The sequence below is a fragment of the Plodia interpunctella genome, chromosome 28 (assembly GCF_027563975.2).
Source record: "Plodia interpunctella isolate USDA-ARS_2022_Savannah chromosome 28, ilPloInte3.2, whole genome shotgun sequence".
Classification (NCBI taxonomy): domain Eukaryota; kingdom Metazoa; phylum Arthropoda; class Insecta; order Lepidoptera; family Pyralidae; genus Plodia; species Plodia interpunctella.
Genome location: NC_071321.1, coordinates 3,686,950 through 3,711,817, shown reverse-complemented (window position 1 = coordinate 3,711,817; position 24,868 = coordinate 3,686,950). Strand labels below are relative to the sequence as shown.

At 36.3% G+C, this 24,868-nt stretch overlaps 1 protein-coding gene across 2 annotated transcripts in view; it reads left to right on the top strand.

The window, feature by feature from the left end:
* The window catches only part of LOC128681784 (uncharacterized protein), a 58,518-nt gene that overhangs the window by 6,926 nt on the left and 26,724 nt on the right, over positions 1–24,868 (top strand). Inside the window, exons 1-7 of one of the 2 annotated variants that reach the window (XM_053765954.2) lie at positions 9,729–10,529; positions 19,063–19,153; positions 19,754–20,244; positions 20,839–20,995; positions 22,012–22,207; positions 23,945–24,021; positions 24,512–24,710. In XM_053765954.2, coding sequence (XP_053621929.1) covers positions 10,460–10,529; positions 19,063–19,153; positions 19,754–20,244; positions 20,839–20,995; positions 22,012–22,207; positions 23,945–24,021; positions 24,512–24,710 — 1,281 coding nt within the window. In that variant the 5' untranslated portion in view covers positions 9,729–10,459. Of the gene's footprint in view, positions 1–9,728; positions 10,530–19,062; positions 19,154–19,753; positions 20,245–20,838; positions 20,996–22,011; positions 22,208–23,944; positions 24,022–24,511; positions 24,711–24,868 lie in introns of those variants that run through there. The other variant, XM_053765955.2, reaches the window with a different exon arrangement.

The window sequence follows — 24,868 nt, the reverse complement described above, 5'->3', positions numbered from 1 at the left end:
TCAACGGTACTATGTTTTTTAACAAATACGTATATAGATAAACATCCAAGACCGGGGCCAATCAGAAAAAGATCATTTTCCATCATGACCCTATCGGGGATCGAACCCGGGACCTCGGTTCAGAGGCAAGCACTTCACCACTGCGCCATCGAGATCGTCAAAATCAAGTTTAACAAACACAAAGTAGTAATATAAATAACCGCTAGACCAAATCTACTTATAGAAATATACAAGAGTGGACTGTATGCGGGTTCATCATGATACACAGCTACCACGCTAACTGTGGACTTAATACGAAAATATTTTAATACTAGCTGCGCCCCGGGCCTTCGCTCCTGTAGGAATTTGGGGTAAAAAGTACCTTATGTGTTATTCCAGGTTATATTCTATCCGTGTACCAAATTTCATAACAATCCGACCAGTAGATTTCGCACACACACATCCTCACAAAGTATCGCATTAATTTATAATATTTGTAGGATTTATTTGTTACAAAAACAATACGATATTTTGTTGTTTACATAATACTTTACATAATGATAATAACATAAAATAAATTATAAAAAATAAACAAAAATACAACCACAACAATTTGTATGTTACTTTCATTGTGTACTGATTTGTTTTGTTTGATCATATTTGGTTTGGTTACTCATGTCTTTGGTTTTAACCTTCACATGCACTTTTACACGTCTAAATAATATTTGTTGCGGCTCAGCTTAAGCATTAAGCCTTATTTTTTGACGTGACAACGTCTTAAATTAGGTTGCGGCTGGGAGTCACTTATGAAAAAGTGTAACGCCCGGTAACGTTACGATGAGTCACCGAACGAGAGAGAGGCCCGCCGAATGCCTTGCGTCTCTCTCCCACTCAACTATGATCGGTCTGCCGCGCGCGTAAAAAGACGTTGTCACGTAAAATCTTCGCCCGTAAAACCGACTTTACAGGCAACCATTTTTTTTTATATCTGTGATAGCCTATTTTGACGTTTCTTGTGTCACATCATATTACCGCCTTTTTGCACGTCACATACTTTTTTCTACTAAGCAATGCCGTGAAGCAAAATTTTGTATTTTCAAAACACAAGTGTTTACCAAAAAAACTGCAAGAATTTCACTTGCCACCAATCAGAGTGTACCATATGATGCAATATTTATCAAAGCTACAAACTACTAGCTTGTCTCAGTAGGAAGTTAAATCCAATTTACAATTTACATTTTACTATCACAAAAAATATGTCATTTAATTCGAACCCTGGACTGGTGAAGTCAACCGATTGAAGTTAATGGAAGAATGTCAAGGTAAATCTTTACACATAGGTTCCGTATATTTTCATTTTTAGAGTTCTGTACTGTTCTGTTATTAGTTTGTCTGTCCGTCAGTATTTCTGTACAATTAATCAGTTGAGACAAGAATACGTTAAGTACATATATGTTTAGCTCTTTCGCTCGCGTGTATCGGGTGACACGCGTCGGCAGGTTAAGTTTGTATGTAAAGATTTTTGATGAGTGACTCATTACAATGTTATAAAAGATTTAGAAAGGCAAATGATACTGAGGCTCACACGGGCAATACCACGGTAAAAACTAGTCACGATATAGATACGGTACCCTAATATTAACCAACCTTGTTCCGAACAGTCGATTTTCTGCATTACTGAATACTCTGTTCATTGCTCAAGTTAGTAGTTTTCGTGTGCGCATTCGAATCCAAGGTCCAATGAATGGTTTAGGTGACTAGGGCACTAGTGATTGGATTTGGCCGTTAGAGGAGCGGAAAAGATTGACGATCAATGGCGCAGTGGTTAAGTACAGGGACTCCATTTAGTGGACCAAAATTTTAATACTTCGATACGATGTCATAATTCGTTTTGAAATAGGAAAAAGAGTAGGGAATGCGGACCCTGGGCTCCGATCAACGGCTGCGGAAGGAACCGGAAAAACGTGTGCGACTTTGCTATTTACATTTCACAATCGAGGCGATTCGCAGTGAGACGCAGCTGACCAATCACAGTGCGCTATTGTGACGCGACGACAACCACACCGCAATGTGATTGATTCGCTGCGTCTCACTGCGAATCGACCCGATATAGTGAGAACACTGAAGTTTAGTGTTAAAACTTCCGCCCTAATTTATGTAGTTCAGACAAACCACTGACGACAAATGGTTGTAAAATTATAGTTAAAAAGCAATTAAACATTATTCCTTCATTATGCTTAATATTCTGGGCAGTCACGAAGCCAATCGTGTCGTGCAATACAGGCTGTGTCAACATTTAACATGATAAATTTTATAAATTATCCATACCTAAAGTACTATAATATTTTGAAGTGAAAACTTCTTTGGCAGTTGGCGTTGTGCACTGTTTTGTGATGGGTAAAAAAATGTTAAACTCGCGTCAGGACACGTGACTTCGTAAGACGTCAAAAATGCACAACGTATTCAAGTTTTCACTACTGCCGGTGCTGGCACTAGCGCAATACTTTTTTTTACATTAAACTAAAAGAAAAATTATTAAAACTGATTAATAATAACAAAATATTTTTTAAAAAAAGGACAAGAAATATATACATACTAATAATATTATAAAGAGAAAAGATTTATATTTTTGTAAAAATAATCTCAATAACTACTGGGCCGATTTCAATGAAATTTGGTGCAGAGACAGACGAGGCCACTTTGTGGCCTCGAGGCTAATTTATACAACACAGGGGAATCAAACTTATATAATTATGCGAAATTATATCTATATCTGTACTATTATTATAAAGAGGTAAGCGTTTGTTACTTTGTATGATTGAGGCGGGTAATCTCCGAAACTACCGAACCTATTTCAAAAATTCTTTCACCATTAGAAAGGTACATTATTCAAGATTGCTATAAGCTATATTTTATCTTAAAATTCCTACGGGCGTGAAGCCCCGTGCAACATCTAGTTTACTCACGAACTTTCGCCTTTATAATATTAGTAAGATTTCCCGGTGAACTAGAATCATAAAATTTTGCAAAAAGATCCAATATACAAGACTCACAATAAAGAAAAGTAAAGGAAATATCTGAAAATTGTAATATAATACGTAGATTTGTACATTATATTTTGCTAGCGGAAAATCTAACAGAAAACTCATCCGGAATAACCCAAATTGATATCTTGATTATAATGCATCGACGTCAACTCAATGACGTCAAATTTTAGTCTATACACGTCAATATACGTCAAAAACAACTTTAGTACTTGCAAGAACGTATCTAACGCCTTCACACTGTCGTCGAACAGTTTGCCAAACTTCAGCTGCTTCTTGTTGCTTTTTCATTACGGTAAATAAAAGCTCTCATACTAACTACGCAATGCATGTGTCTGAGTTCGGCGACAAAGTGGAGCTGGCAAAATACCTATACTCAAGATCATTAAAAGCGTTTTTACTCCGATACAACTCGGAGAAAACCCTTATTCTTTGGCTTCAGTTGTGAGGATATATGTGTGTATGTATATGTTTGTTACTCTTGCAAGCAAAATCTACTGGACGGATTATTATGAAATTTGGAACGGTGTCAAGCGCCGATAGTACGATAGAGCGAGAGAGTTTCTTAATCTTTTATTTATTTTCGGAGAAATTTGGTACACGGGTAGAAAATAAACAGCACATAGGATCTTTTTATCCCGAAATTCCCACGGGAGCGAAGCCCAAGGGCGCAGCTAGTGTTTCATAAATTGATCAAAAATAATCAGCCTGTATACAAATGTTTTGGTAATCATCAACATGACATTACCTAGTAGGAAAGCGGGCGACGCATCGGCACGCGTTCGCAATTTAAAATCTAGCCCCTGATTGGTCATTTCTACCCTCGTAGTAGGACAAACTCCGCCCCTTTTAAATACTCAGGTGGTTACAAAAATGTTTGATCGATAATTTCATAAATGCAATGCTGGTTAGTATAACCTTGATCGGTTTTGAATGAAAATAACCTATTCATCACTTTCCTATGATTTTTTCTGTTTTTGGTTACATTCGCAGGTATGACGATCGTGATGCCTCGAAGCCCAGGATCAACTTTAGAAAGTAAACTAAAAAAAAAAATTTCAACTACTATAGATGGTTTTATGACCTCGATTCGATGAATTTAATCAATAATTAATTATGAATTCAATCGACAGCAATTCTCTTCAAATTGCTGTATAGCTCTCTTTCTTATCTTTACGTCTTTATGGTTACATTTCGAGACTGTGACGCCGCAGATCCAGCTTAAATATAGACATTAAAATTTTAAAGATTCGGGCTAACTTCAATCAAACGTATTTAATGCTAAAGTAGGCAACACTAGTATTCATAAGTAGGTTTGATTAAGGATCAAGAATCAGCTGCCCTTAGTCGCCTCGTACGACATCCACGGGAGGATGTGGAGTAATCCTATTCTAGTGCGGGAAACAAACGCCACAAGTACATCTTCCGCTCTGTCTAATCTTAATTGTTGACTTGATAAATTTAACTGTTGTTTTACGCCTTTTTAATCCATATTTTTCATCAAGAACATTCTTATTGAACTAACAAAATGGTTGCCATGGCTAAAATCTCATAATGACGCGGCAGTTATCCAGTATTGATTAACAATAACCTGGCTTTAACTTTGGTAACGTACACAGCTAAAATAATAATGTACCAGACTTGTGTTCGCTTAGGTTACTGAGGCGGAATGTAAAAAGATACACATTCAAAGTTCAAATTGAAAATTCTACTCATTTATTCTGAAACTAGCTTTTGCTCGCTACTTCGCCCGCGTCTTATTTCGTCCGCTCAAATCTCGGGTTCGCGAAAATATAATTAGATTAATGATAGGTAACAAAGATATAAAAAAAAAAAATATTTTTAACTCTTGTAACTGACGAAGGTGATGGAAACTCTCCTACTAATATTATAAATGCGAAAGTTTGTGATGATGTATATTATGTGTATGTTTGTTACTATTTCACGCAAAATCTACTGGACGGATTGATTATGAAATTTGGTACACGAGTCCCTGAGATTTTTTTAGGGAGTTAATGTGTAACGAGGACGAAAAAAATGTGAACCACAAAAACTATTATAACATTTGTATGGATTTTTGTCCGAAATAAAGATTTATTATTATGTTGGTATGCAATTTCAGTCACAGGTCCATTGCGACCCGGTCCTTTGAGGCTTTCATGGGGCCGAAGCCAACATTGAAGAGGCATTTTTGTACCTTTTTATTCTAAAATGAGATGGCTGCATCTGTAGAGATCTATCCCTCGGTGTACCATCGGGGAACACCAACGGACAGCCCTCCACGACTGCTAGACTATTGCCGAGACGGGATCTACGTCATTTGGACTATGTGTGTGTGATGTTTATTATTATTAAAGACAGTCTTCTATGAGGAGACCCGACGTCTGATAAGGCGAGAGAAAGTATGGTCCAAGAAGACTGGGAATCGAACCCAAGCCGATGTGGACAAGGATATACGCATCACGATCGAATAATATGTTATTAAAATTACACCTGTCTGTGTATCGAATTAGCAATATGTAATGACCCTAATTCCCACGTCTGTTATTAGCTGACCTTTGATCTTGTTTACATTGGGCGAGTAAAGTGACGAGTAGAATAGCGAGTGATATATATATTTTCAATGGCAAAACGTTACGTGCGCGATTTTAAATAGTAAAATATAGTACTTAGGACAAATCACACTGATTGAGCTAGCCCTAAAGTAAGTTCGAAACTTGTGTATACTATAATTTATAACAAATACATATTATAGATAAACATCCAAGACCCGGGCCAATCAGAAAAAGATCATTTCCTATTAAGAGCCGACCGGAGGTCGAACCCGGGACCTCTCGGTTCAGAGGCAAGGCACTTTACCAATGCGTCACCGAGGTCGTCACTTTTGTACTTAAGATGTATGTTTATAAAACAGTTTTCTATGATTTTTTTTTCACGTTTTCACCAGCGGAAGCAAGTGGTGGTCGATGAAAACCACTATACATGAGTCAGATTGGTGTACAGAATTACAGACTCATGTGGCACGAGTAGGATTTGAACCTGAGACCAAATGTGAACTCGTTTCACGTTTAATTTGAGGGGTGTCTCCTGATCGTTGACCAAACACCGTTTAGTTTATCGTGATTTGTCAATATTAAATTTGTAATTGCTGTAATGAGGGGGTATTCGTGTCACGCAAGCTTCTGTTATGTTTGCCCATTCACGAGCCACTAATGTTCTCACTGCTGGGGCACTGGGCTTCGTTAAATATTATACTTCGTTTCTCCGGTTCCTTTCTCGGCCGTTGAGCGTCGGAGCTCAAAACAAAATCAAAATAATTTATTCAGAAATTAGGCGTTCACATGCACTTTATCACGTTATATTCTAAATTAAATGATATTTACCAAAGCTAACTAACTACTAACATTTCGGAACGACCACTGCTGAGAAGAAATGCCGAAAGAAACTCATTCAAACAGTTGGTCCCAGAATAAATATATCGATATAATGTTTTTTTCTAATAATATATATTATAAAAGTACATAATGTACATAGTCAAAAGGTAGGTATATCAAAACAGGTTATGATTGTGATCAGAGTGCTGTTTTGATATACCTTTTGACTATGTACATTATGTACTTTTATATATTATTAGAAAAAAACATTGTAAGAAACAAGAATGGTAAGCTCTTCTGGCGTGATAGGGACCAACACTGTTCAAATGTGTTTATTTGGGCATTTCTTCTCAGCAGTGGTCGTTCTTACAAGCTACAAACTACTGGCATTTGCCAGTAGTTTGTAGCTTGTAAGAAATAATTATTTAATATAAAAATTGACGAGAAAAAGTGCCTGTGAAGGTCTAATTTCTAAATAAATGATTTGAATTTGAATTTAATAACTATGGTTGGTCCCTATCATGCCAGAAGGGCTTCACTTTAAAATATAAATTTATTATGCACCTCTAATCATAAACGGGTGAATCGATTTGGATGCGTTTTTTTTTTAATTTGATATAGCTAACTTTTATGCGAAACGAATATTGAAAGTCGCCGTTTTTTAATTTGTCTAACAAATAAACTTGTATGCTATGTAGTGATTATTTGTTGATCGACTGATATAAGTTCTACTTTTGTTAACCATATATTGATACTATTAGAGTCGGTGTCCCATTGCTCCGCGTCGTGCACGTTGTAGTAGGTCCGTCGTGTTCCGTTTGTTTTCTATAGGTTTTAAAACTGACACAAACATTGTTATTGCTCTTTAACTTATTTTTGAAAACTTTCATGAGATGAAAAAATTCTGTAATCGAGCGGGTATTGAACCCGCGCCCCTGTCTATCCAGAACAGTGCTCTTACCACCTGAGCTATCGAGACCACGCCAGTTCGGCTGAATTAATTCATCTCTTCACGTCTCACGCCGGCGTACAGTATTGTCATTAGAGAGAAAGAAAGAAAGAAAGAAATCATTTATTCGGCAAACACATAAAATCCAAACATACAAAAGAGTAACAAATATATATCGAATAAAATATGTAAGCCGAAATGGCGACCAGCTCAGCATGGTGCCAAGGTATCAAGCCAAGGCGCTGATTTTCAGCTGGAACCAAGTACAGGTAGTGTTACATGCGAGAAATTATGTTATTTGAAAATACTCAAGCATCTATTTAAATGGATTTGTTATACATTGAAACACATGATTTTTAACTTATTTATATTTAACGGGTTCAATTCCCGCTCGATTCCAGTCTCATTAATACTAGGTATTTTGAAAAATTTCAAGTGTTGTTTTGCGTTGTCTGTCGACGGAGACGACGACGGAGCGCAGTCGGGCAATGAGACATGGCTTTTAATGGGAATAATCTTCAACCGTGACCAAATATTCGTGAGCCCAGCTGAACCCAAGCTGTAGTCACAGGCGATTGATCTAACACCTGACGCCCTTTATATGCGTCATTGCGTTCCACCTTTAGTTTTGATGACGGAGTTTTATCTATACTATATCGAAAACTATGTATTTTAGACAAGCGAAATGAAAACTTGATATTGTGCCCCTATGATGCACTTCATAAATTTAGAATCATAAAATATTGTCAGTAGGACAGATGACAATTTTTATTGTTTTATTTTTATGTATATTCGAAGACTATCGAAACCTAAATCGACCTAGACGACCTCGGTGGCGCAGTGGTAAAGTGCTTGCCTCTAAACCGAGAGGTTCCGGGTTCGATCCCCGGTCGGGTCATGATGGAAAATGATCTTTTTCTGATTGGCCCGGGTCTTGGATGTTTATCTATATATGTATTTGTTATAAAATATAGTATCGTTGAGTTAGTATCCCATAACACAAGTCTCGAACTTACTTTGGGGCTAGCTCAATCTGTGTGATTTGTCCTAATATATATATTTATTATTATTTATTTATTTATTAAATTTGTTGTCTCTTCACGCTCTATCTACTAAACTAATTTTTTTGGAATGTTGCATACATGCAGTTTGAAGTGTGGAGAAGGTTTCCTTGGAAATTCCTGCGGGCGAAGCCGCGGTCAAACGCTGGCAATATTATAAATGCGAAAGTAAGTTTGTTTGTTACCTCTTCACGCTCTATCTACACAACCAATCTTGCATACATGCAGTTTGAAGTACGGAGAAGGACATTTCAGGGTTCATTGACAGGGTAAAAATAACTGCTCCCGGGCAATTACGCGGGCGAGGCCGCGGGCAAAAGTTAGTTATATTATAAAAAATACCAATGAAAAAATTACTGTGATAATCACAATTCATTCAAAGTTATTGTGTGCAAATCATAAGCAAATTTTATAAAAGTTGTTTAAAAAATTTTTGTTGTGTTTATTTTTATACGATTTAGTAGTTTTTGCGTCATGCGACCAAACATACAGACAGACGGAGAGAAAAATTCTAAAAAAAGTTGTTTTGGCATCTATTAGTCCCGTAAATACCCCCTATATTTATTTAATGTTTCCTATGTACAGACATAGCGCGCTTACAGTTTTATTATATGTATAGATCACACACGCAAAAATAAATGTTTTTACAGACAAAGTACGATAGGAGACTGTGTGATATATAGTGTTACAGAGAGTACGCCTCAATAATGACGTTTAAGTATTATTCTATATCATTCTCGACGACCTCGGTGGCGCAGTGGTAAGGGTTCTTGCCACTGAACCGAGAGGTCCCGGGTTCGATCCCCGGTCGGGTCATGATGGAAAATGATATTTTTCTTATTGGCCCGGGTCTTAGATGTTTATCTATATATGTATTTGTTATAAAATATAGTATCGTTGAGTTAGTATCCCATAACACAAGTCTCGAACTTGCTTTGGGGCTAGCTCAATCTGTGTGATTTGTCCTAATATATTTATTTATTTATTTTTACTAAGTATACTTATAGTGCTATTCTCGATCCTGAAGTGGCAAAATCATCGTTTTGGCGAACGATGAAGCCATAAAAAAAGAAAAAAGAAGTGACAGCTGAATGTTAAACATTTTAAGACGTTACACTGAGTTGCCTCGTGGTGTTACATCTCCGAATGCAACCAAGAACGCGCGACGGCGAAAGAGCTAATAAAGATCAATTGAACGTCGAATCGAATCGAAAATTTTCGATTGTGAATTTGCTTCAAATATTTGGAAAAATCGATGAAAGATATTTCGATTGCATGAGAATCGAGCCTCCCCAGATCGTAAAATATTTATTTAAATTACAAAATTATGCTGTCCAATATAAAAACGAAAAATTACACCACACATTTTAATAATTTGATTAATTGTTACAATTACTATAGCATTTTCGTGACTTTACATGCAAAATTCGGTATTCTTTGGCCCCGCCCTTTAAGTTCTGTAAGAATTTCTATTGGTCAACAAAATTTCCCAAAATCTCGTAATGTTTTTCACGGAAAAGCTGGAAGGTGAGATATAGTTGTCTCCGTCTAACTAATGGGTCGTCACGCTTGCTTGCTCGCTCACGCAAGGGTGGAAAAAACAGTATGATACTATTCAGTGACTTTCAAGTTTATTCTAGTGACGGACGTATTTTTAAAGAAACAAAAAATATTTAAGTATTTGTAATTAAAAATCAAAAACATTTTAACAATTATTTGTGTGAATAAAATCAGTCAGTATTAAATAAATCAATATATTTAAATTCAATTTAAAAGTGAACATTTTTTTAGTTTCAGAAGCCATAGACATATTCAAGAATTCTTTAAAGTGCAATAAAAAAATATTGACCATTAAAAAAGTGATTCGAAACTTAATCGATTAAAAAAAATAATTATGTAAACGGCCAGTGACAAAGCAAAAAAAAAAAATAATGCGACAATTTTGACGTTAACTTTTTTATGAACATTTAATAACGGGCAAAGAAAATGTGTCGCCTCGGTTTTTTTGTCGACGTAACATAAGTCTGTAGACAATGATTTATTGGCTGTAAAATGGAATATTCTTGGCATATGGAGGACAATCAAGACCAAAGAAGTACCAGAATTCCTGTACGAGGACAAGGTATGCCTTCAAATAAGACTTCTAAACTTCGAAATCGATAAATAAAATACCAAAATGAAATATTTAGTACCAATATATATATATATATAATCCTGATTTTTTTTTTCAAAAATTTCACTTACATTAATAGGTTCAATCAGTTTTTCTGAAAAAAAAAATGTTTTTAGTGCATTCTTTAGTGTGCAATATATACTTTTTTTTACCGTCGTAAATAATTCAAAGTGGGCAGTAAACGTCGAGAAACGACTTTACGAGCTCGTAAATCTTAAGGATTCGTTTCAGTTTCAGTGTAAAATATATATACAAGCGGCCCGTCCCGGCTCCGCTCGGGTAAAACCATAATAAATTATGCACACTATCGATATATATTTTTTTAAAATCCACATCAAGACTTTGGCAAGAGATTTGACGACCCAAATGGCGTAGTGGTCCCCACGCCCGTCCGCTATCTTGGTCCTGAGCTCAATTCCCTAAACGGACAAAATATTTGTACCTGTGATCACAAATGTTCATCTGCGGTTCTGGGTGTATTGTGACCGATCGTTTCTGTGTTTGTTTCCATTTATTTATTATTTATTTTTTTCTTTTATCTATGAATCGGATAGAAAGCGGGAAGCGACTTTGTTTTACTACTTACAGTGATATAATAAAATAATTACTGAAGGGAAATCCATAGCTCTTTTCTCTCTCTTATCTGAGCGTTTTTCCGTGGCTACTTCTCCCGCGTTGGGCCCCAGGATTCGCTAGGTTTTGTCTGCTATAAATCGCCAAACATGCTTCTGATGCATGGAAGTGTTTGGCAGTCCCTGTAACTGCTATGTCTCTTATTATAAAACAATAAATTATTAATAGCTGGGCTTCCCTCCAGTGGGAATTTCGGGATAAAAAGTATCTTATGTGTTATTCTGGGTTATATACTACTAATATTACAAATGCGAAAGTTTGTGAGGATGTGTGTCTGTGTGTGTGTATTTGTATGTATGTTTGTTACCCTTTCACGCAAAATCTACTGTAATTTCTCTAATCTAAACTAAAGATTGTTATAAAATTCGGTACACGAGTAGATTAAAACACAGCGAAATTCCCACGGGAGCGAATCCCCGAGGCGAAGCTAGTATGATAAGAAGAGAAGGGTTATCTTAACCAGCGTCCCGACTAGGCTTCGCTCGGGTAAAATGTCACCAATTCAATAGAATAGAAATCCTTTCTCAGGAATTTAAACTCTGTAGGTCAAGGAAGTAGGAGAAATCTAACTTGCAAGATTTGATTACAGACAGACAACGGAACAGGTGAAACTAAATAAAAGCTTGTCACAAGTTTATTTGTTAGACAAATTAAAAAAAACCCCGACTTTCAATATTCATTTCGCTACAACTTTTGAACGGCCGAACCGATCAAACATATCTAAGAACCACTCAATAAAAATTTGGTATCAAATAAAAAAACCGCATCCAAATCGGTTCACCCGTTGACGAGCTACGGTTATACGTACACAGACAGAGAGACACAGATAGCGGTCAAATTTATAACACCCCTATTTTTGCGTCGGGGGTTAAAATTAAACTATAAAATTAATCATTAAAACTAAAGTATTGATAGAAATTTTATAGATTGTACAGAATTGCGAAATCTCTATTGGTCATACGCGAGTACTGGTTCGCAACAATACTTATTGTCAAGTGGAGCGTGGTTATGTACTTATACGACAGGTTAGGCGTCCCATCCCCGCGGGTAACTGTACATCACAACCACATTACACATGTGCTACAACCACAGAATTTAGAATTTTCTTAACCATACACCTAAGCACAGGAGTTGGAACAGTTTATAAGAAGAGGAAAAGTTTATCGTGTTCGTGAAGTCTAAGTTCGCGACGAACAACTAGTGATATTATTCTGATTTAGAAAGAAATAAGGAATGAAAGAAAGAAACAAAAACTTTATTCGGCAAACTATATACTTACCTGACAACGTAAATAAAATTTACGTAAGGTAAGTAGGTATCACATATAGTTTGCATACTAATATAATCGTGCCAAAATGGATCCCAGCTCAGCTACATACTCGTATATGCTAGGGCTAATAAGTTATAACGCTGATTTTTGACGCAAATCGGTGGCCAATATAAAATTCTTAGGTGTATTTAAAAAATAATGAAAAAAATTAGAAAGAGAATTAAAAAATAAATTAAAATTAAATATATAGGTAAATTGTTATAGTAGTACTGTGTACAAATTTGTGCGTCTTCTCATACATATTTGTCAAAATTCCGGAGTGAGTTTAGTTCAACTCGCCGACGCACCCGCAAGTGTAGCGCTAGTGTTCGAGTGAGTTTTACAGAATGCAAATTAACGCGGAATCCGACGTGAGTTTTTCGACGTCACTTACAGAATCGAAACCCTGTGGTGTAAATATGAGGACTTTATCATAAACTAATTATAAACTTTATCAATTACAATCAGCCAAAATTACGTGGAGTCAAGTGAAACTAAATTAATATATGGGCAAAATTTATTCACATAATATAAAATATCATTCAGTTACATCCGTCAAAAGATTATGCTTCTATTATCAGCTAAACCATTTCGTCTGAACTTCAGTCTAACAGATATTCACGCATGTGTAACACTATACTTTGATAGTGATAATTTTAGTACAGTGCACTGCAAATCGGCGTAGTGGTGGAGTAATAATTATGACGCCCGCAGGTAGATCGAAAGGTCCCAGGTTCGAATCCTTCTCGTGCCACATGAGTTTGTATACCAATCTGACTCATATATATAGTACTTAATTTTCATCGACCACCACTTGCTTCCGGTGAAGGAAAACATCGTGAGGAAACCTGTACACTGGTTGATTATTAACTTGTCTGTGGAATGGAGAAGGCAACTGACTAGCGGTCAGCCCCGGCTTCGCTCGAGTAAAGCCATAATAATACACATAAACCATTCTCAGGAATCGCACTATCTATTAAAACTCGCATCAAAATCGGTTGCGTTAATATATATACAAAATTGTGAATATTTCAAAAACTACTTAACCGATTTTGATGCCTTACGATCTTAAAAATTCTATTGACATATCCTACATACCTTTTAAATTTCATTAAAATCAGACCAACGGTTCGAAAGTTATCGCGTTACAAACATACATTATACATACAAAAAATGTATTTTTATGCCCCAAGTTGACTTGTACACCTCGCACGCTTTTCTCGCTCGGTCAATAATTAAACAATAATTAAACATCGTGATATAATGTAATCCATAGTAAACTTATACATGCGAAAGTCTGTCTGTCTGTTCTGTTGACGAAAGGCGTCATTCATTTAAAATCCATTAGGTAACAGTTGAGCTCACTTGATCTGTGGCTCTCTGTACATTTCGATATCACACAAAGTTATGACGTAATAGGAATATTATTATCAAAGATAGATTTTTCATAGAACGCTTGTTTTCAACACGCTTTTATTAGGTCGGACTGTAAGTATGTATGTAAGAAACTATATAACAGAATCTAAAGTAACTAATTTAACCATCATCCAAGGATAGCAGCGTCATGAAAATCGGCAGCTGTATGTAGTTCTGATGACAATACAATAATATGGCGCTGTCGAGCTAATCTGATGATGGAGCCGGAAGATATGAGCTGGATCTTCATGATGGAACATCGTATCATAGCTGTGTTTGGACTTGTTAGAAGGATGTTTTAATGAACCTTGACCATGATATTTTGAATTTTACGTGTACTTATAAAAGCGTGTTTTTCTAATTTTTTAATATTATTTTATTTGTTACAAGATACACGTAAATAAATTATTATAATCAATGACGCTCAATCAATGAGATGAGTAATCTCTCCCTCTTAAAATGCTATTGTATTTATTAATCTCTCTCTCTTATTCCCGGTTTCTTCCCTAGCCATTGATCGTTGAAGCCTAGAATCCGCTAGTCTAATTCTGGTTAATATATCTTCAGCATTATAACGAAAAACAAGAGTAATTTTAGAGTTTCCAGTGATTAAAACAATGTGATGGAAAAGTACTACCCTGTTATAAAAAATCCCGCCTGCTTAAGTATTCTTGTGTTGAGCCATTTAATTTGGTTGTGTTTTTAACGTCACATATCTAAAAACTTTCTCTCACTTTGGCAGCTAAGACGAATGTAACAATAACACACGGGTCTACTGGAAGAGATTTCATTTGAAATACGTAGCTACCTTGTACTCATTTTTACAATGTAATTTATATTTTTGTACATAAATTGATAAATAAATAAATAACTCAATTATGTAAATCCGTTCAGCGGTTTTGGATATATGAGGTAATAAAAAGTATTTCTTACATACATACAAGATACGCGCGAAAAACAATACCCTTTGCAGTTTCTAGTAACGTTGATTTGTTCAAAAAAAATATCTAACTCTCGCTGTCTCTATCGCACTATCGCCGTTACATACGAGCTCAGTGGCGATAGCATGTGTTTTCCAAAATATCCATTTTGCAAAATCGGATCTCTAGACTCTTCTTTTTTAACACAAAATCAAAAATTATTCACAACAATGCAACCTATATTTAAACAGTTGACCGTACTTATTTACCGTTTTCCTCAACCCCCGCATAATAAATTTCACGGTTGAACACACAAGCTATCAGGGTAATTTAATTGCAAACTACCCCCTGTCAAGTCTGTCTGGTCAACTGTGAAAATGCATCTGTTTTCAAGTTTTCCAATCACCTGTCCTAAATTGACCTATTGTGAGAATATGTGAACGGTGGAAACGGGACGTAATTAAATGGGATTTAAAATTGATTGCAAAAAGAAGTTGACTTCGGCGAATTTGGGACGCATTGCGGTAAATACTCTCGTCGTCGTATTCCTCAGGTCGTGGTCATTACGTGGAATTAAAAACACATAACGACTTTCTTGGTACTAATATTGGAGTGGTATGTGTGTGGTATAAGCCTTCTCCATTTCATACACAAGTTGATAATCAACCAGTGTGCAGGTTTCCTCGCGATGTTTTCCTTCGTCGGAAGCAAGTGGTGGTCGATGAAAACTATTAACACATGAGTGTCAGATTGGTATACAAACTCATGTGGCACGAGTAGGATTCGAACTTGGAACCTTTCGGTTCACAAGCGGTCTTAACCTTCAGGCCAAAACCGCTTCAAAAGCTCTCATAGAAACTAATTACGAAATATTCATTCATGTGCGTCGTTATACGACGGAGTTCAGATTGGTTTACCTCCCACTCTCATTTGAGCGTATCCCCGGTTCCTCCTTAGTCGCTGAGCGTCGAAACCCAGAATCCGCTTTCCCACTTATCCGTTTCCACTTCGCACGGTCGTCGGCATCCCTAGTTGTCAGACCATTGTCACGCATATCATCCTTGACGACATCAAGCCATCACTTCTTGGGTTTGCCTTCTGCCATTCTGTTCCGGCTTCTCACGGGTAAAAATATAGTGAATTGTACACTATACCTTCTTAAGGAATCACACTATCTGTTGGCGAAAACCGCATGAAGTATTTTAGTTATAAATAAATAATAAATATATAATAGGACAAATCACACAGATTGAGCTAGCCCCAAAGTAAGTTCGAGACTTGTGTTATGGGATACTAACTCAACGATACTATATTTTATAACATATACATATATAGATAAACATCCAAGACCCGGGCCAATCAGAAAAAGATCATTTTCCACCATGACCCGACCGGGGATGGAACCCGGGACCTCTCGGCTCAGTGGCAAGAACCTTACCACTGCGCCACCGAGGTCGTCATTCATCATCATCGTCATTTATCAGTTCATCGCGAACAGACAGACACACAGACGCTGCTGAGGACTTTTGAAATATGCAAAGATAAGTATGTAGATATAACAAATGCGATAATATTCCTGGTAAATCTGTTTCCCTCATCGGGTACGCACCTCGTCAGTCAGTGAACCGCCTTTCACTGATTTTCAATGTCAGTTGAGATTTCAGAGATCCTCTAGAATAGCACGAAACCTTACAAGCATGGACATAATCTCGAGATTATAGCCACGAATACGCTAGGGAACATTAGACGCGCAACATGTCACTCTATCTCAGTCATGTGTCAAATGTCAAAAATACATTTTTTGTATGTTCGCGCGATAACTTTCGAACCGTTGGTCCGATTTTAATGAAATTTAAAAGGTATGTAGGATCTGTCAATAGAATTTTTAAATTCGCGGGGCATCAAAATCGATTAAGTAGTTTGTGAAATATTCACGACCGCAGCTGTTGAAACGCTCTGAGAAACACCGTTCAATTTTTGGCTGCTGATTTTTTTATAGTTTTATTTTTTTTTATTGTATTTGCACAATGATTTATATGGTTAAAAATTGCAGGTTATAATTGTAACATGTATGATTTCAATGATTTTCTAATAAATATTATCTCAACTAGCTTTGATCCGCGGTTTCGCCTGCGTGAATTTTTCAGGAAAAAGTACATTTTTCCGGAATGAAACGTAGCCTACGTCCCTTTTCGTATTCTTAACTGTATCTATGAGAAATTTCAAGAAGATTGTCCGAGAAGAAAAAGCGTGAAGAGGTAACAAACAAACTTACTTTCGCATTAATAATATTAGTTGAGATCTTTAAACGTGGAAGTCCTACTTGAACGTTCTTAACACTAGTTGTTCGCTGCGAAGCCTCGCGAACACAATATTTTTTTTACAAAAATGCGAATATTTCAAAAACGACTTAACCTATTTTGATGCCCCACGTACATAAAGATTCTATTAGCAGATCCTACATACCTTTTAAATTTCATCAAAATCAGACAAACTGTTCGTAAGTTATCGCGTTACAAACATACAAAAAAGTATTTTTGCCCCAAGTCGAATTGTAGACCACGTTCGCTTCGCTCGCTCGGTCAATTAATTCTACGGAACCCGAACAAATATAACAAATACCGTACTATATTATCTGTGATTGTTTTTTCGCCCATCGTGATGATGTAACGATTATAATTGATGCATTTCTAGACGCCACGCTTCGTAGAGCTTGCCAGAAAAACGTTTAATGAACTGTATTTATGTTCCAAGTTATTTAACACGTTATATGATAACGATTTTATGTGTCTACATTCGTGGATATTGTCAAGTCTTATTGCAATTTTGATTTCTAATGCATATAATTTAGTTAGTTCAATAATTAGTTCTATATTTTTTTTTTTGAAATATTTTCATTTTTATTTATTCGCCCTCCTAATTTTTAATATATATATATAAGCTATACCTATATTTGTTAATTGACGTCCTTGGAGAAAAGGCTGCGGTGAAGTTTGTTACGCCGCTTCTTCTTCACCTGCTCTTTGGAAGCCGGCAGTAGACTTAGTTTAAGTATTTTTTTTTTTAACGTCAATAAGTGATGTATGTCATACTAAATTGAATAAAAAATTTTGAATTTGAATTTGAATTTGAATTATCTACTTATCTTCTTACAAAATCAAAATCAAATCATTTATTCAGAAATTAGGCCTTGACAGTCACTTTTTCACGACATATTATAAATCAAATTATGTTTACCAAAGCTACAAACTACTAGCATTTCGGAACGACCACTGCTGAGAAGAAATGCCGAAAGAAACTCATTCAAACAGTGTTGATACCTATTATGCCAGAAGGGCTTACCATTTTTTTAAATATAAAGTACGGTTCAGTTTTAGATTTTTTTTATCGAAGTCAGTCGCATGAATATGAGTAATATTCACATCCAAAGCGCTAAAATGCGTTCCCGTCTTCCCAGCACTAAAAATAATGAGGAATTAATAAAAAATATAGTAATAAAAAACTTGTAATATATATTTAATTGTAATTATATAATTAATCTTGATTGTATTGTAATATTACAATACAATCAAGATTTCTAATTCAGTAATAAACAAATGAAATTATCGAACATATTTTAAAGAATTTATTTATGGAATACTGTTCGATTATTTTTTTAAACACACTGGCAATTTATAATAAACTAAATATGTAAACGTAGTTAGCATTTTTTAAATCGATATTTTTAATAAATAAATGCAATTTTGTTTGACATCAAATTCAGTTCTATTTTTAAACCCCGACGCAAAAAGAGGGCTGTTTTAAGTTTGACCGCCAAGTGTGTCTGCCTGTCTGTGTACGTGGCACCGTAACTCATCAACGGATGAACCGATTTGGATGCGGTTTTTTTTTTATTATTTCATAGCTAATTTTTATGTGGTGGTTCTTAAATATGTTTTATCAAAATTGGTTCAGCCGAACAAAAGTTGCAGCGAAATGAATTTTGAAAGTCAGGGGTTTAAATTTGTCTAACAAATAGACATGTTAAATTTCACTTCCCACTGAAACCCACTTTAACCCACTCGCTATTCGAATCAATCAAATAATACACTTACTTAAAATATGAAAAATCTAAAAGCTGCTATAAGAGCTTGTACTTAGTACCAAATCAGCACTTATTTTGAGTAACTGATTTACTATTATATATTTCTGTCTTTGTCTCCAGGTCCGGGGCTGATCGACGAGCTGGAGGCCTACATGGCTCCCGTCGGGGAGGGGGGCTACGTCCCCCAACCCCTGGACGCCAGGCGGATAGGGTGAGCTATATATTATACCTAATAATCGGAGCGCAATCCTGCAGGCGCGTTGTCATTACATATTTGAAAATTTTAACAAAAACAAGAATTAGTTTTACTATCAGACTTTAAAATAATCTGTACTGTGGTAATGGTATGAACGACTAGATGTTGCCCGGGGCTTCGCTCCCGTGGGAATTTTGAGATAAAATATAGCCTATAGCAATCTTGAAAAATGTACCTTTCTAATGCTGAAAGAATTTTTGAAATCGATTCGGTAGTTTCGGAGATTACTCGCCTCGAACATACAAACTCACAAACGCTTACCTCGTTATAATAATAGTATAGATTAATTTCGGAAATGATTCCTTCCTCAAGAAAATTGACGGATCGTAATGACAGCGCGGCCACAGCGGTCGTAACTTTCTGAGAACAGTGGGACACAAAGCAGGCTTTTAAAAAAATTGTGGAAGTAGAAAAGGGAGGCTTTTGCCCAGGCCTCCCCTTTCAGCTTCCGCAACTCACGATCCAATGTGGTTTCCCGCCATTATGCCAAGAAACGCTGGATGTCGTCGCGCGGCCTCGCGCGTAAATTTATTCAACATAGTTTCCCTTCCACAGAGGCCACCAATTGCCGGAGAGCCCTCCTGATTCCGGCTCAGAAAACCCTTACAGTCCCTCAGAGCAAGTCCACCAGCACACGATCGTCTCACACACAGTTCTGGGTTCCGACTACATGCTCGTTCAGGAACACTTGAACCACGACATCCTACAACAAGACGGCGGCTACATTTACGAAGAGCTTAAATCTGACAATCTTGATCACGAAGTGTTACGAGATAATCTCAGCAATGTAGTTGTACTGCCATCTGACCCTAATATTGTTGAACTTGGCATTAGAGCAGTGAGAAACGATATTCTAGATCCGTATCAAGCCAGGTACAACCAAATTAGGGTTGATATGAATGAGTTAGACCAGGGATTGATCAATCCACAACTGGTGTCTTTAGGACATGAATCTATGACGCCCGTGTATACGAATCTTCAAGAGCCTAGTACAAAGAAGAGGAAGCATTCGCAGGATACAAATTCTCAAGTCAAATGTGAGCCAGGTAAGGAAATAACTACTTTTAAACTCTCGCATAGTATGTTTTATAATAACGGTGCTTGAGATAAAATATATCCTATAGCAATCTTGGATAATGTACCTTTCTAATGGTGCAAGAATTTTGGAAATCGGTTCGGTAGTTTCGGATATTATCCGCCTCAAACTCACAACACAAACGCTTACCTTAGTATAGATGAAGAAGAAGAATTTTATGTTAGTGCAATTGATTATTTTGTTATTATTTATTTATTGTTTTTTTTTTTTTTCATATCTACAGTTGGTAAAACGAATAGGTTTTTAACCCCCCAATGTAAAAAGAGGGGTGTTACAAGTTTGACCGCTGAGTGTGTCTGTCTGTCAGTCTACGTGGCACCGTAGCTCATCAACGGGTGAACCGATTTGGATATGGTTTTTCTTATTTTATAGCTAATTTTTATTCGGTACTACTTAGATATGTTCGATCGAAATCGGTTTAACGGTTCAAAAGTTGTAGCCAAATGAATGTTGAAAGCCGGGGGTTTTTTAATTTGTCTAACGAAAAAACTTGTAACTTTTCAACACTCATGTCCTTTGCAAATAATTTACTTTCTCTGTCCAGCTGCCCTGTCTCCAGAGAGCCTACCGCAGCTCCGAGCGGCTCCCCCCTCAGTAGACGGGTCGGAGGCCGGGGATGATGCACCACTTCAGTGCATACGATTCGCTAACTTCCAGCAGAACTCCTGGCACACGCTGTTCGACTGTAATCTAAAACCTTTGTAAGTATATCAACTATAAGATGTTGCCCAGGTCTTCGCTGCCGTGGGAATTTTGATATAAAATACAGCTTATAGCAATCTTGGATTATGTACCTTTGTAATGGTGAAAGAATTTTTGAAATCGGTTCGGTAGTTTTGGTGGTTACCCGCATCAAACAACTGCATGTTTCCTAATTAATATTATAAATGCGAAGGTATGTTTGTTTGTTTCTTCTTTTCCACTTCACGATCAATCAATCTTCTTGAAATTTCGCATACATGTAGTTTAGAGTGTGGAGAAGGACATAGGGAAGGACCTTTCATGCCTCAAATATAAAATCAAAGCCGTGGGCAAAAAGCTAGTATACATATAAATTTTCTGAAACCACTGTATCAATCAAAAAGAACCGTATCAAAATCCGTTGCGTAGTTATAGAGATTTAAACATACATAGCGACAGGCGTACGGCACGCATCTTAACAAAGGCAAAAAATCTGTCCATAATCTTCCTTGTCACACTATAGACATCTCATAAAGCCAGAAAGGGATAAAGATTGTGAAGATTATATTCAAATTCAAATTCAAAATTCTTTATTCAATTTAAGATGATATACATCACTTATTGACGTCAAAAATTACTTAAACTAAGTCTACTGCCGGCTTCCAAAGTGCAGGTGAAGAAGAAGCGGCGCAACAAACTTCACCGCAGCCTTTTCTCCAAGGACGTAAATTAACAAATATAGGTCTTATGCATATATTAAAAATTAGGAGGACGAATTTACATCATTATTAAAAATGTCAAAATTTGAATGAATAAATAAAATAAAAGTTGAATTTCCAATAAAATTATTGAAAATTGTCACACAAAATATACACATATTTATAAAATAAAAAACTAGATGTACAACACGTACGAGGTGCGTACACGTACACATATGATGCGAGGTTTATTCTTCATAAGAAAGTAAAGTGATTGATTTGGATGGATATTCTGGCTTGTCATCGCTGTGTAATGATGATCGTTCTAATTTACCCAGGCCGATGCCATCCTACGTAGTCGGAGCAGATAAGGGCTTCAACTTCTCCCAAATAGACGAGGCTTTCGTCTGTCAGAAGAAGAATCACTTCCAGGTGACCTGTCAGACACAGACGCAAGGCGAGCCGCATTATGTGAAGACTGCTGACGGGTTTAAGAAGATCAACAATTTCTGCCTCCACTTCTACGGTGTTAAGGTTTGATGTTAAATAAAATATCCGTAATTATATCATCATCATCATATAGAGTGTGCTATTGCTAACACTGGTGTCAGATTTTATTCAAGTAGCCTCTGACATGACTTATACACGACCACCGCTTCACAATTACTTATAAATGCGAAAGTCTGTCTTCTACTTCTTTATGTGCGTATTCATTATTGAATGTTGGCCGTCAGCTCATTAAAGCTTATTAAATTTTGTCTTATCCAGAGCCAGTCTGAATAATTGTTCGACTGTTTGATTTCCGTCCATTCTCTGTTGTTGAGCCAAGACATCTTGCGACAAAGTTTGCCTGTCTGTTCCACTTACACGGCTAAACCGCTGGACAGATTTTGATGACATTTGGACGGTATGCTTATTTAAAGTCCCCTCGTTTAAGCAAAGCAAAGCTTTCATTCAAAAATCAACCCTAAGTGACTATAGTCACTTAGGGTTGATTTTTGAATGAAAGCTTTAGGGGATGAAAATTTGTATGAAAAACATGTCTGTTCCGCTTTCACGGCTAAACCACTAGACTGATTTTGATGAAATTCGGTATGACTTTTGACGAGGTAAAAGCTTGTATGAAAATCATGCTGAAAAGATGACCAAAAATGACTTAATTGGCTATCACACAAAAATATTGGTCCTAGTAATTAGTAGTCTAGTCATATTTATTCACTAATCTACGCTGGCGAAGTCGCGGGTAAACAGTTTTCATAATTAAAACTCATAGTTACACGTAGAGTACCTAAATCACACGATTCTGTCCAATTGTCCAAATTATATGTACCAAATTTATTAATTTCCATGTAATCCTCCAGTTGATCTACACATACACGCTTTTCATATTTATAATAATATAATATTAGTGTACGATTAGTAATACAAATAATAATTACCCAATATTTTATTACCTTGACAATAAGTTATGTTTATTTTATGAATTCAAATCAAAAACAATTGATTGATTTAGAAGTACATAACAGGTTATTAGATTTAATAATTATTAAATTGAATGTATATTGTTGATTGATTTATAATATAAAGTGTAATTTTAACTCTATATATTATAACGTGTTATATACTTCTAAATCAATCAATTGTTCTTGAATTGTTACTAAATAGCTATAATAATAATAATAATTTAGCAAGAGTTGAAAATTTGAATGATAAATATATATTTGCGTGTTCTTGAACGTTGTCAATGAACTCGTTCCAGAGAGCGTAAAAGGTATTTTTACTACACTTGAAAAGTGCTTTCTATTATGCCTATCTATAAAATAAATCGACTAAGTATTTGTCCTAATACTAGGCCTTCCCGGGGCTCCGCTCGCACCAGAAAATAGCCTATATTATTCTTCACCCTTCCAACTATTTCCACTCAAAAATCCATGCTAATAAAAAATGCGAAAGTCTATTTGTTCCGATTTTACTTTATGTTTGCAAAATTCAACCCCGAAATTACTAAAATGGGGGGGTGAAAGTTTGTATGAAAATCGTGCCTATACCGCTTTCGCAGAGAAATTCATGCGGGCGAAGCTACGGGCAAGAACCAGTTCATAATAATTCATTGTTCATTTTAACGTGAAAAAAGAACAAAGTCACTTTTACATTATATTACTAAAAGGCACATACACACACGATACATACACACACGTAGAATGTTCCCATAGATAAAATAAATAAATTTTATCTATACAAGTTACTAATAACTAAATTATTCTGTGATAGGCGGAGGATCCCAGTCAAGAAGTGAGGGTGGAACAAAGCCAATCTGATAGAACAAAGAAACCATTTCATCCTGTACCGTAAGTACTTATATGTGTTTCCGGTTGCTTCCGCAGCCGTTGAGCGTCGAAGGCCATAGTCCGCTTTCCTACTTTTATGTCTCCACTTCGCAAAATGTTTGAATGGTCAGTGGACCCTGGGTTCCGAAGCCCTAAGCATGAGAAAACTGGAAACGGGTAAAATAAAACTATACTTTTTAATTCATAAGAATATCCCAACTAGCTAAAATTATAAACACGAAAGTAAGTTTATTTGTTTGTTTGTTACCTCTTCACGCTCAAACTACTCAACCAATCTTCTTGAAATTTTGAATACATACAGCTCGAAACACTGAATCTGATCTGATATCCCTGAAAAATAACTGCTCACGTGGGAAATCACGCGGACGAATCCGCGGACAAAAGCTAGTCATTTATACAACATTTTGTGGCGTGTGGATCCTAGAATATTACCACGTTTAAGGTAGTTTAGTTTTAATGTTGTATAATCACTGTAAATCTTCAATTTCAGAGTGGAGCTCCGGCGAGAAGGCGCGAAGGTTACCGTCGGCCGTCTCCACTTCGCGGAGACCACAAATAATAACATGAGGAAGAAGGGCAGACCCAATCCTGACCAGAGACACTTCCAACTAGTAGTGGCACTGAGGGCTCACACAGCGCACGCTGACTTCACGATCGCTGCGCACGCCAGTGATAGGATTATTGTCAGGGTAAATCTCATGTTCATAGATAGGTTTCTTCTCATTTATTTTTTCTTGCTTCTTACCAAATATTTCAATGTCCTCCTATCCTAATGTGCTCGGCGTATAATGTCTTTTAATTCCACAACTGTCTGTTTAACACACCCCTTCAACATGTTATGTATTTA